General features: G+C 42.0%; 1 protein-coding gene across 1 annotated transcript in view; it reads right to left on the reverse strand.

Annotated features, from left to right (window-relative positions):
- LOC310879735 (EF-hand calcium-binding domain-containing protein 6-like) overlaps window positions 1–12,679 on the reverse strand; it is a gene marked incomplete at both ends in the record, with an annotated part of 54,193 nt that overhangs the window by 6,927 nt on the left and 34,587 nt on the right. The window contains 6 exons of the mRNA XM_083794562.1: window positions 179–380; window positions 5,614–5,772; window positions 7,938–8,165; window positions 9,652–9,770; window positions 10,729–10,792; window positions 11,435–11,661. Coding sequence (XP_083650688.1) covers window positions 179–380; window positions 5,614–5,772; window positions 7,938–8,165; window positions 9,652–9,770; window positions 10,729–10,792; window positions 11,435–11,661 — 999 coding nt within the window. The remainder of the gene's footprint in view (window positions 1–178; window positions 381–5,613; window positions 5,773–7,937; window positions 8,166–9,651; window positions 9,771–10,728; window positions 10,793–11,434; window positions 11,662–12,679) is intronic.

Below are 12,679 nucleotides of genomic sequence, written 5' to 3' on the forward strand. Positions count from 1 at the left end.
GGGTGGTAGAGGAAGCAGCCACTAGTTCCTTTAGACTACCTTATAGAGGGTGGTAGAGGAAGCAGCCACTAGTTCCTTTAGACTACCTTATAGAGGGTGGTAGAGGAAGCGGCCACTAGTTCCTTTATTACCTTATAGAGGGTGGGAGAGGAAGCAGCCACTAGTTCCTTTAGACTACCTTATAGAGGGTGGGAGAGGAAGCAGCCACTAGTTCCTTCATCCTGGCCAGAGCCTGCGTGACGCCGAGTCCCTCCAGAGTCTCGACGAGACAGAGATCAGGACGGCGTTCACACGTCACCTCCTCCTCCTTATGGAGAAACGCAGACAGGAAGTCCATATAGGCCAGCTTCCTGCAGCTGTCATCCATGGAAACCTTAAGCCTTAGTTGGGGAAAGGAGAGGATTTACAGTCATTGACGGCAATATATACCGTTTATATGCTTCTGTATATGTACTGTTATAGATTTAGAACTTTTACGGGGCCTGGGCCGTGGCTCAGCGGTCCAGGCACCTTGGCCGGTATAGCCCGAATCTGGCAGTGTGCCGCGGGTTCGACTCCCGATCCCGACGGCCTTTATTTGCTGCATGTCACCCCCCCCATCTCTATCCCCCATTTCCTGTCAGCCTATACTGTCTGTACCTCTATAACAAACATAGAATAAAGGCGAAAGCCGCAACAAATAACTAAAAACTGAACTTTTACGGAAAGCTGTTCGATTGGCAATGTTCCACAGTTCTACAGTATGAACGTAATGTTGGTATTATTTAATCAACAACCTAAGTAAGTTTCACATTCTCTTATCAACTTTCACTTTTGTGTTAGGCATCACAAGGCATTCTTGTCTCTAAATGTGCATAACTTTATTGTTCACCAACAAGAACAAGAGATTAGCTGAAAAGAATATATATATTTTTTACACGCATAAATGATCGACTACTGTACAACCATAGGAGGCCTTAAGTATGTTTCACCAGTTAATTTTTTTTTATCACACCCGCGTGACGTGAGCGGCACTGTTATCACCATACATCACATTCCGTGCTCAGCCAGTCAGCTTGAGCACATTCCGTGCACACGCGCATGCACGCACACACACACACACACACACACACACACACACACACACACACACAGCCTCAAAATACAACACAGCTCAGTGTTAGGGAACGCTGTAGCAATTTACAATTTAGGCATTTAGCAGATGCTCTTAATCCAGAGTGACTTACATTAAGCAAGAACAAAAAACCATGGGAATACATCACATAAAAAGCATTTATCATGAAACATGCGCTTAAGCTAAGAATGTAACAGTGGAATATCTATATAATGAAACTATATTATAAACTATACATATATATAATATACTATGCTATACGTGTGGAAGACCCATAGATCCATAGACCCCAAGGTAGCTGCAATGAAGTAATACATATAGTAATAGAGTTCAAAGGGTGCAGATGAAGAACAGCTGCACTAATTGGCGTCGTTAAGGCGTGCATGGCAACAGTTTGTGTCTCGTGTGATTTCACACCAGAAGATATAAGATGATGCACCGTGTTGATAATGACTGTAGACGTCGAGAGAGAGAAGAGAAAGAGACAGACAGACAGATAGACAGACAGCGTGATGTTGTCTTGGACCGTTTCCAAAACGGGAGGACCAAAGCGATGCTATCATGCTGCTGTAGCAGTGAGGAACAAACTGTATTCCTTTGGAGGCTTATGTGATGTAGTGACCGTAGTGTACTTCAACAACATGGAACAGATGGATGTCCATGTCTTCAACACAGTGTCTTTATGCTGGAAGAAGTTACCTCCAGTGGAACCAGGAAGAGGAGACGGTCACCTTGAGGTTCCATCCATGCTCCACAGCCACACAGCTGTGTTGGTTGAAGATACAGTCTACATCTGGGGAGGCGGCTGGGGAGGGGAATACTACAATGTGCTTTATGCATTTGATGTTGACTCCCACAGATGGTTCCAACCCAGGGTTTCTGGGACTGTTCCAGAGGAGAGGGGCTACCACTCAGCCTGTGTGTTGGAGAAGTCATGTTCATCTATGGAGGACAGACCAAGCTGACTGGATACACTAATGACATGTACAAGTTGGACACCAGCACAATGGTCTGGACTTTAATTAACACCAGAGGAACTCCATCTCCTGCTTCAAACTGTCACTCTGCCACCATCGTCAGGAAAAAGATGTTTGTATTCGGGGGCATGAGTCCCCAGGGGGGATACAACAACATCAGAGTGTTTGACACAGAGACCAACGACTGGCTGAACACACCTTCTGCACAACTTCTACCAGAAGGACGCTGGTGTCATTCAGCATTTATCTACAATGGAGAGCTGTACATATTTGGAGGCTGCAACGTTATCCAGAACTTCAATGATGTGTGGAAATTCAGTCCAGAGACCTTCTCCTGGAAGAAGGTTGAGCCCAAGTGGAAAGGACCATGTCCAATGAATTGTATGTGCTGTTGCATTGTGGGAGATCGTATCATCCTCTTTGGAGGAAGGAAAGGAGATAAAACTATCTCTGATGAGCTGTTCATCTTAGACTTGAGTCCTTGTCTTAAGACGTTATGTAAGCTAGAAGTTATTCAGTACGCTCTGGACCAATCAGAACTCCCACACAACATCAGGTGGGAACTGGCAGCCATGGCAACCAACGACAACAGACGACAACAACCACCGAGACCACATTTCATACGAAGTTACAGCAGAATGATCAAGAAATGATGGATCAACATCTCATCCCACCTGATGGTGAGCCACCTCTCAGCATCACTTACTGAGATTCAAACCTCAGGAGACTCCTTCTCTCCAGACAGGCTCTAACCATTCAGCTAGGCATCAAACAATGACAATTGTTCCGTCCAACACAATGCGGTGGAAACACAAACCTGTGTCTGTATGTTCCAAACTGAACACGGTGGAACTCTCTTTATTGTATATTTATTTCTATGATCTTTTTTTATTTAAAGGACCAAGCAGTCCTGAAAGGACTTGTTCCTTTATTGTTATTGTTAGTTTTTTTTTTCCTTCTCCTTCTGCCAAAAAAATAATAATCGCGAAACTCTGCCTACAGAAAAAACTAAAATCTTAAAGACTATCTGTTACACAGCAAGCTAAAAGGAATCAACACACCAGCACGCCAGAGACCAGAATACTTCAAACCCAAACAAATAGTTAAAAATAGAACTACAACACGCATGTTGAGATTAAACAACAGATAACAGCCAGCACCAGCAACTGTGTTTATTTAATCACATGTGAAAAATGTGGCTTACAATATGTCGGAGAAATGAGTAAAACAATAGCTGCAAGGCTGAGACAACACAAATACAATATTAACAATGCAAAAAAGACATCAACATTACATGGCACATGGCATTGAAGCTCTAAAAGTATCTGGACTTCAACACAATCCCAACTGGACAGTAGGACAAAGACGTTTTTATGGAAAACAGTGGATTAAGTTGTTTTGATTTTGTACCAAAACTCCACAGCCATATACATGCTAAACACAGCCAACAATCAATGGAAATCAGACTTTGAATATAGGGGACAAATTAAAACTGTTTAAGTGCCAGGGACGTTATCCCGTCTTTGTAATGGATGCCACGGGCGTTAAGACGTCTCTCCTTTGGGAATTCAATTCAATTCATTTTTTTTTTCATCTAATTCCTCTAATCTGGTGTACAGGTGATGACATGCACATTACATGCATAATAGAATGACAAATTCTTTCTTTCTTTATAATGGGAGAATTGGCACTCAAAGACATTACTGGTGACCACCAGGTGGCGCTGAAGGAGTTTTAAAACAATAGGGTAAACTTAAACTCAGGGATAAACTGGAGAAAATCTAATAGTGGTTAGATCAGGCTTCCTTCAGATACATGGCGAATGCACTCATTCCTTGCATTGTACTTACTGTACGTAAGTAAGTACAATGCACTGAAGTCCCCTCAGTCAAGCCCCGCCACTCTTGGCCCTCTCTCTCTCTCTTGCTCACTCACTGCCTTGCTCTCTCCCACAATGTTAATGCTAAGTTAGTAAAGTTACACCTATTTTATGTAAATAACATGGTAAAATGTGCGGCATTGGGAGGCACTTTAATTGTGAAGGGACGACAGGATGAGGAAAGGTGTTGTTGCTAATTGTCGAGAGTAATGGCTGCGTGTGATATTGAACAGTCAAACTATTTGTATCAATATACGGCTGTATCAACAAAATAATGATGTCATAGGTATATATGGGGGCCTCATATTTGGTCTTGAAACGGGCCTCCAGATTCTCAGAGGCTCAGAAGACACGTGCCCGCTTGCCGGTGACAGTGAAATGCACACCCAACAGTTAACCCATTCTGAACGGGAACTCCTTTTGGTGTTTTAACTAAGCATTATGTTATACTTTAGCTATTCAAAAATAGCAGATCTACAAGCTCATAGCGTTTTTAAATCAAATCTTTGCTTCTGGGGGGTACTCTAAACAACGCATTTTCAGGCGTCGGTGGCCTATTACATAATTATGATGTTTGGGGTCGTTGAAATGAAATAGTTTGAGAACCACTGACATACAAACATAGGTTTTTCTGATTTGGAAGACGATTTGGTCGATTTGTAGAATCGAAAGCAGGTCTAAATGGGTTAACTCGGTTGACGTCTTCTAAGTGTGTCCCGGGAGAGGATGTCTTGTTCATCTACTGTATGTGTGTTTTAGTTGCATGATGAGCGTTACTGTACCTACTCTGTCTATAAGAGTCAGTGTGGAAACACACACCATATGGAACGTCTCCGTAAAGGGGGCCAATGTGTGAACAAGAGTGGTGGAAAGTAACTAAGTACATTTACTTAACCCATTTTGATCTGAGATCAGATTCTATAAATGTCTTCTACATCCTGACAGTTTTCTGAAAAAGCTATGTTTCTATGTCAGTCGTTCTTCGTTTTTTCAAAAATGGCAGGCGCCAACTCGGTGGCGCGCTATGAGCTTGTAGATCTGCTGTTTTTCAATAGCTATAAATATTTGCTTCTGGGGGAGGTCCCTGGAACTACATATTTTGAGATGGGGGTCCGTGGCCCAATTGAGATAATTCTGGGGGTCCTTGACATGAAAAAGGTTGAGTACCACTGGCACTGACATAGAAACATAGGTTTTCAGGAACCAGGAAGGTTTTAGAAGCCTTTTTTTTTTATCAACCTCAGTCCAAAATGGATTAAGTTTAGCTTATTGCGAATGCAATGAGCACTAACTATGAGACCCTGCATATCATGTCTGTCTGTCTGTCTGTGTGTGTGTCTGTCTGTCCCGCTGTGACACCACCTGCCCGCCACCAGAGGGCGCAGCTGTAGCACACACACACACACACACACACACACACACACACACACACACACACACACACACACACACACACACACACACACACACACACACACACACACACACACAGTAGAAAACTTAAAAAAAATACTAACTAAAAAAAAAAAAAAAGTAAGTAATTTATTCTAATTGTTGTTATTGCAATTTACGAGCTGCGTTCGCTTCCCGCGTTTGCGCGTCTTACTTGTACAGTAATTATGAGACACATTAAACAAGCCGACCTGTTCAGGATGCGTACGAGCTGGTCTTGGTTCTGTACTGAACCGCCGTAGCCGCAGAGCAGACCCAGCAGGTCCGACACCCTCACGGCGCCGTCCTTCCTCTTGTCCAGTCGGGCCAAGGCGTCGCTCAGCGCTCCATAATTGTTTTGAATTATTCGCCTGTAGGACAGTCACCAAAATAACAGAATTATTCGCCTGTAGGACAGTCACCAAAATAACAGAATTATTCGTCTGTAGGACAGTCACCAAAATAACAGAATTATTCGTCTGTAGGACAGTCACCAAAATAACAGAATTATTCGTCTGTAGGACAGTCACCAAAATAACAGAATTATTCGTCTGTAGGACAGTCACCAAAATAACAGAATTATTCGCCTGTAGGACAGTCACGTTCATAAGTTGATGGCTTTATCCCATTTTGGGGCGGGAACCCCTTTTGGTGTTAGCATTATGTTATGCTTTAGCTATTGAAAAATAGCAGATCTACAAGCTTGTAGGTCTGCTATTTTTGAAAAATCGAAGAACGACTGACATAGAAACATAGCTTTTTCAGAAAACTGTCAGGATGTAGAAGACATTTTTAGAATCTGATCTCAGGTCAAAATGGGTTATTCGTGGTACGGAAGGTCGGAACGATACAAGTTGCTGTATCACAGCGTAACGTCGGCGTTCTGTGTGAATGTACTCACGATGAAACAAAATGTGAAAAAAGTATAAATTATGCAGTACATTATCTGCACATCTGAGATGGCGTTTTTTGTCTTACAGACACTATTAACAAGTGTTTCTGAAAAGAGAACCTACCCTGGAATAGCTTTACTTTATCTTCCAAAGCATTTGTTAAATATTAGAAATTAGTTTTGTATTTTTCCTCCCCATAAATCAAAAGCACATCTCATCTACACTACAATAATTAATTACTGTATACCTCGAGCCGTATAGCTGGAAATGAGAGGAAATTAATTTGCCTCTGTATGTATATTACATTCACAATATTTACCATGAACCCAGTTTTAGTGATGCTGTAATAATAATAATCATCGTATGCACAAATTGTTTCCACGGCGGTGGGGCTCATTTTACTGTTTATTGTTTATCCAAATCCCTGGAGTATGAAGCCTGCTGGGAGATTAAAATAATATGGAATAGTAGCAATGAATTAATTGACATTCAAGTCCAAGCCTTGTTCAGCATAACCCATTCTGACCTGAGATCAGATTCTAAAAATGTTCTTCTACATCCTGACAGTTTTCTGAAAAAGCTATGTTTCTATGTCGGTCGTTCTTCGATTTTTCAAAAATAGCAGACCTACAAGCTCGTAGCGCGCCACTCGGTGGCGCGCTATGAGCTTGTAGATCTGCTATTTTTCAATAGCTAAAGCACAACATAATGCACAACATAATGCTAACACCAAAAGGGATTCCCGGCCCAAAATGGGATAAATATGCAGGCCCAGCCATCCTGAAACGCTCGGTTAAGTCTGTAATTTACAGTTTGATGCTCTGCATGTATCACTAATAGCTAATGCAAAAACGGCCAGATGACAAGCCGTGATGCGACGCATTGTGAGCTTGTAGATCGGCTGTTTTCGGCGAGTGACACCACCATACGACGAAGTATATGAACCGGGCCTTAAGGAAACGTGGCACAATTGTGCACAATCAACACATTGTCCCATTACATTATAACGCATTGTAGACCATTAGTTTGGATAACCGAGACTCTTCTGTAATCGAAGAACAAACTTGTACAGATTAATTTAGATATTCATAACCATTTCAAACTCATTTACATGTAATCAAAATGTAATTGCAACACAGGTCTGCCCAATCAATGCATGATCCTGACTTCAGATATGATTTGTCTTTTCTTATTTATAAAAAAAACAGACAATGCAAATAGTGTTTTGAAAATGAATATTGAATTTGCTCAACAACACACACAGACACCCCGGCCGAAAGGGTCCAACTAGTTATGTCTTTGTTGTAGACACACTTTAGACACAGAAATATGTCTGTTCCTTCCAACACTGAACGTCAGATGAACCCATTCTGGGCGGGAACCCCTTTTGGTGTTAGCATCATGTCATGCTTTAGCTATTGAAAAATAGCAGATCTACAAGCTCATAGCGCGCCACCGAGTGGCGCGCTACGAGCTTGTAAGGTCTGCTATTTTTTAAGAATCGTGAAAAGTGACATGAAAGTGTTTGAGAACGACTGACATCGAAAAACAGCTTTTTCAGAAAACTGTCAGGATGTAGAAGACATTTTTTTTAATCTGATCTCAGGTCAGAATGGGTTAAATGAAGGCGTTGCATATCTCACTCTATATGTTGAAGTGTTGCCACGTCAGAAGAGGCCTGTGTGTCAGTGTCCTGTTCGTCCATCACAGGAGACACATCCTGGGGGGCCGAGGCAGCGGGGCCCGAGTCCCTCACAGGAGACACATCCTGGGGGGCGGCGGCGTCCCCCTCGTCCCCGTCGTCGTGTTCCACCCCCAGTCTGTCCAGGAACGCCGCGGTCGTCACACAGCCGCGCCCGTCCGGATCGTACCTGTCAGCAGCAGCAACGGGGAAATATAGGTGACAACGAGCGTAAATATTTTGGGGTAAAATTTCCTGCACGGGTTCGGTTGCCTGCATTCGCCTCACCTGGTAGTGATGCTCTGTGTAAACAAGATGAGATGAAGGGGTTACACTGACTGGCACCTTGAGGCAAGCCTCACTGTATGTGTACAGTAGGATGATGAAACTATTGCAGTAAAGCTTGGACTGTTTTTTGAGCAGAGGAACTTTTCGTTGCGTTGGAACAGTTGTAGACTCTCGCGTGCCTCGCGCGCCTCGTTTGAGGGGGACGACGGACGGACGCAGACTTTATTCTCTGCTGACTTTGGGGGGGCTTGGGAAATAATTATTGGTTGTTGGTTTAAGTTTGTGTGCCTGTTTATTTTATTTACTAGGGAAAGAGACAGGGAAAGGCGTTACCTGTGAAGTGTACTGTCTACTTTTGATTTAGGGCGTGTTCGGAAATACCACACCGGAGCGCACTCGCCTATTAGTTTGCATTGCACAGTGGGCTCAGTGCGCTATTTCCGAACGCGCCCTTAGTCAACTGCTATGTCTGAGCATCTCTATATAAAGAATTCAGACTATAACCCTACGATCCTGCTTAATTTTTTCCTTAGTAATACTTTGCCTTGCATAAGTAAAGGGCGATTGTTACAAAGGGATGCACCCATATGGAAGTTCTTGGCCAATACAGATGTTTAAGAATACAATTTAGCCCGATAGCCGATACGGATAATTCGTTTCTTTAGATTTTTGGTGTTATTATTATTTCCCCCTTTTGCGCCAGGGGAAACAAATAAATCTTCATTATAAAACGTCATTATGTAACTGTTCAGAATCTGCAAAAACACATCATTTCATTCAGCTTGTGCTGAATGAAAGTGACTGGAGTTAGTTTTTTTTTTAAAGCACTTTTAAACTGTGTTTATGGTGAGCTTACATTTAATTTCACAAACACTACTCCTTAGTCCTTCATTTCATTTATTTGTTCATGAAATTACTGAAAACAATACCGATTGAATTTGTTTTTAATTCATGATTATTTTTTCTTTTTTAATGTTTTTTGAAAATATTTTTAAACGATAATTAAAAACTAAATATAGGAAGCAAAGAAATGTGTCTGCGAGACCCACAAATGGGTCTCGACCCAGTGTTTGGGAATCCGTGCTTCAGACACGGTCATATTGGCCCGTAGCTCTTGCCCTAGCCTAATCCCTTAGATAGCATTTTATGTAGTCATAGCACTTTATAATACACATGTATATTGTATAATATATAATATAGTATGTATAGTTGACATAGATACTCCACTGTTACGTTTACGTTCTTAGTTTATACATGATTCATGATAACTACTTTTTATATATGTGATGTATGACATGCTTTTGTTTTTGCTTAATGTAAGTCGCTCTGGATCAAGAGCGTCTGCTAAATGTTTAAATTGTAAATTGTAATATTCTCCGCCTCCTTACCTTGACCACAGCTGGTCAAACTCGTGGGGTCTCAGGGGGAGGTTGTAGCTGAACAGGAGGGACCTCAGGCCCTTTTTGAGCACCAGGCCTCGGCCGTTTGCATCAAACCGACACAGCGCCTGTTGGGGAGGCAGGTCAGACATACGTACATTGCTGCGTCATACTACCACTTGGGCACCCTGTATGAACATGCGCTGTTTGGAACGTGAACGGGGCGGGGTGCATACTTCGTTTAGACTATAGTCATTGGTTAGACATGGGTTGAGGTTAGGTTTAGGTGTGCTGCCCCGTGGGAGGTTAGGTTTAGGGTGAGGGTTTGAGACGGTGTTGTTTTTGGCAGCAAATTTCTATTTTAGTTTAGTCATAGTCTTTGGACTGAAACTTCATATTTTAGTCACCTGGAATGTCGACTAAACGTCATAAGATTTTAGTCGACTAAATCTACAGTTGATCTAGTCGACTAAAATGTATTTTGGCGGGTCTTGATGCCGTCGTAATGAGTGTTTTTACACTTGCTGAAAATAGCCGATCTACAAGCTCACAACGCGTCACAGCGCGACGCGTTGTGAGCTTGTAGATCGGCTATTTTCAGCATGCAGCCAAAGTGTAAAATGACTTATACTGGATCTCTTGTCCACTAGTCCCTTCCTAACATTTTAGTCTAGTTTTTATTTGTTGACGAAATTGTCAGTATATTTAGTCTTAGTATATATTTTAGTCATCGTAGCTTAATTTTCATTTAGTTTCCATTCGTTTTTGTCAATGCAAAAAGGTAGTCGACGAACATTTTTCGTCTTGGTTTTAGTCGACGAAAACAACACTGGTTTGAGATAGGTTGTAGTTGTGTAGGACTAATGCCTGGTCTAACCAATGACTATAGTCTAAACCAAACTGTCTAAACTAAGTACTGCACCCGTAAAATACAGCTACTTCTTCATTGTTGCAGTAACAGTTTAATTGATTTATAATAATTATTATATTCTAAGGTGCAATTTCTGTTCAAGCTTCAGAGTCAATATTGAGCTGTGATAATGACAACAAAATCACTAATGCACCCCCTGAGCGGCGCATGCAGACCTTGGACATGGACGGCCAGCCGAGGCGCGCCTTGGAGGCTAGTTGATCGTGGAGCTCATCTGGCCTGTTTGTTAGAAAAGCAGGACGGAGTACAAAAAATATATATATATCAATTTAGGCATTTAGCAGACGCTCTTAATCCAGAGCGACTTACATTAAGCAAGAACAAAAAAGCATGGGAATACATCACATAAAAAGCATTTATCATGAAAAATGCGTAAGCTAAGAACGTAACAGTGGAATATCTATATAATGAAACTATACATATATACTATACTATGCTATACATATGTACTATGACGTGCTATGACTATATACAATGCAATTATAGTGCTGTCTACATAACATGCTATAAGTCTGTATCAAATGCTATCTAAGTCTACAGAAATGCTATCTAAGGGGGTAGGGTAAGTGCTATGGGCCATAATGGAGGCTGAAAAGGTGGGTTTTCAGACTACGGCGGAAGATTGGGAGTGAGGCTGCAGTTCTGACTGCAATGGGAAGTGCATTCCACAGTTTTGGAGCCAGAAGGGAGAAGAGTTTGGGACGTGTGGAGCATTGTCCCGGTGTTTTTAGTGAGGGTACTTAAGTTCCAGCTTCACTGCGTTGGCTGATCTGAGTGCGCGGGAGGGTTAAGCACCACTTAACTTGAGTAAATGTATTCTGTTTAGTGTTACTGCACACACCCACTCCCTCAGAGACTCACACGTTGGCGGGTCGCTGTACGCGGGCCTTGCCGTTGTTCTGGACCAGGCTGAAGAACTCTGGGTAGTTGAGGGTTCCTCCGGGATGCAGTCCCATCAGAGCGAGCAGACGCTGGTACTCCGTCTGCCGGGCGCTCAGCTCCAGGCTGTCCCAAAGCTCTCTGAAGTCTTGGGCGTCGACCACACCGTCGCCGTTCCTGTCCATCAGCCTGAACGCCGCCATGTTGTCCTGATGGCGGGGGGGGGGAGGGGGAGACTCAGTGTCCATCGTGTTGACTCAAACTTAAAGGACAACTTTTGCTTTTTTCAACCAAGGTTCATGTTTTAGGTTATTAGAGAAAGTAAAAGATAAGTGTTAATTATTTTTTCATTTGCTGCTTTCTTTCGTTTTAGGGATTTTAGCTATTTTTGACAGGGGGTGGGGGCATTCGAGCATGGGGCTAAATATGTATTTTTTTACAACATTTTATGGTGATTTATTATTTTATTATTTACTATAGTCCTAATAAACCCCAGGAAATTACATCTGGCCACGGAAGATCACAGGATCTACTGAATGTAAAGGAGACCTACCGGGATAAGGGTTATACTGTGTGTATAGGCTCAATATGTGAGTTTGTCACATTCAATAAATCGCCATAACGTTTTGTGAAAAAATACATATTTAGCCCCATGCTCGAATGCCCCCGCCCCCCTGTCAAAAAGAGCTAAAATCCCTAAAACGAAAGAAAGCAGCAAATGAAAGAAATGTAACACTCACCTTTTAGTTTCTCTAATAACAACCTAAAACATGAACCTTAGTTGAAAAAAACTAAAGTTGTCCTTTAAGACGAATTTTTTTGTCGATTTTTAGATGACGAAATACGAAATAAAAACTTAAGCTATGATGACTAAAACTATAAGACTAAATATATTGACAATTTCGTCAACAATTTAAAAACCATGCAGACTAAAATGTCCAGGGAGGGACTAGTCGAGAAAAGATCCAACATTTTATGTTTGATTGTGCTTGGCTGTTGTGCTCTGACAATAGCAGATTTACAACCAAGTGTAGGCATTAAGACGCCATCAAGACCTTCCGAAATACATTTTTGTCGACAAAATCAACTGTAGATTTAATCGACTATGAAATCGTGATATTTAGTCGACTAAAAAATGTGGCTAAAACTCTCAACACTAAAGGCCTATTCATAGTCTGGATTTTCGGTGGTGAGGTGACCACCTCTCCGGTGGTGAGCTGACCACCG

This window comes from Protomyctophum parallelum, assembly GCF_964188405.1.
Source record: "Protomyctophum parallelum genome assembly, chromosome: 22".
Taxonomy (NCBI): Eukaryota; Metazoa; Chordata; class Actinopteri; order Myctophiformes; family Myctophidae; genus Protomyctophum; species Protomyctophum parallelum.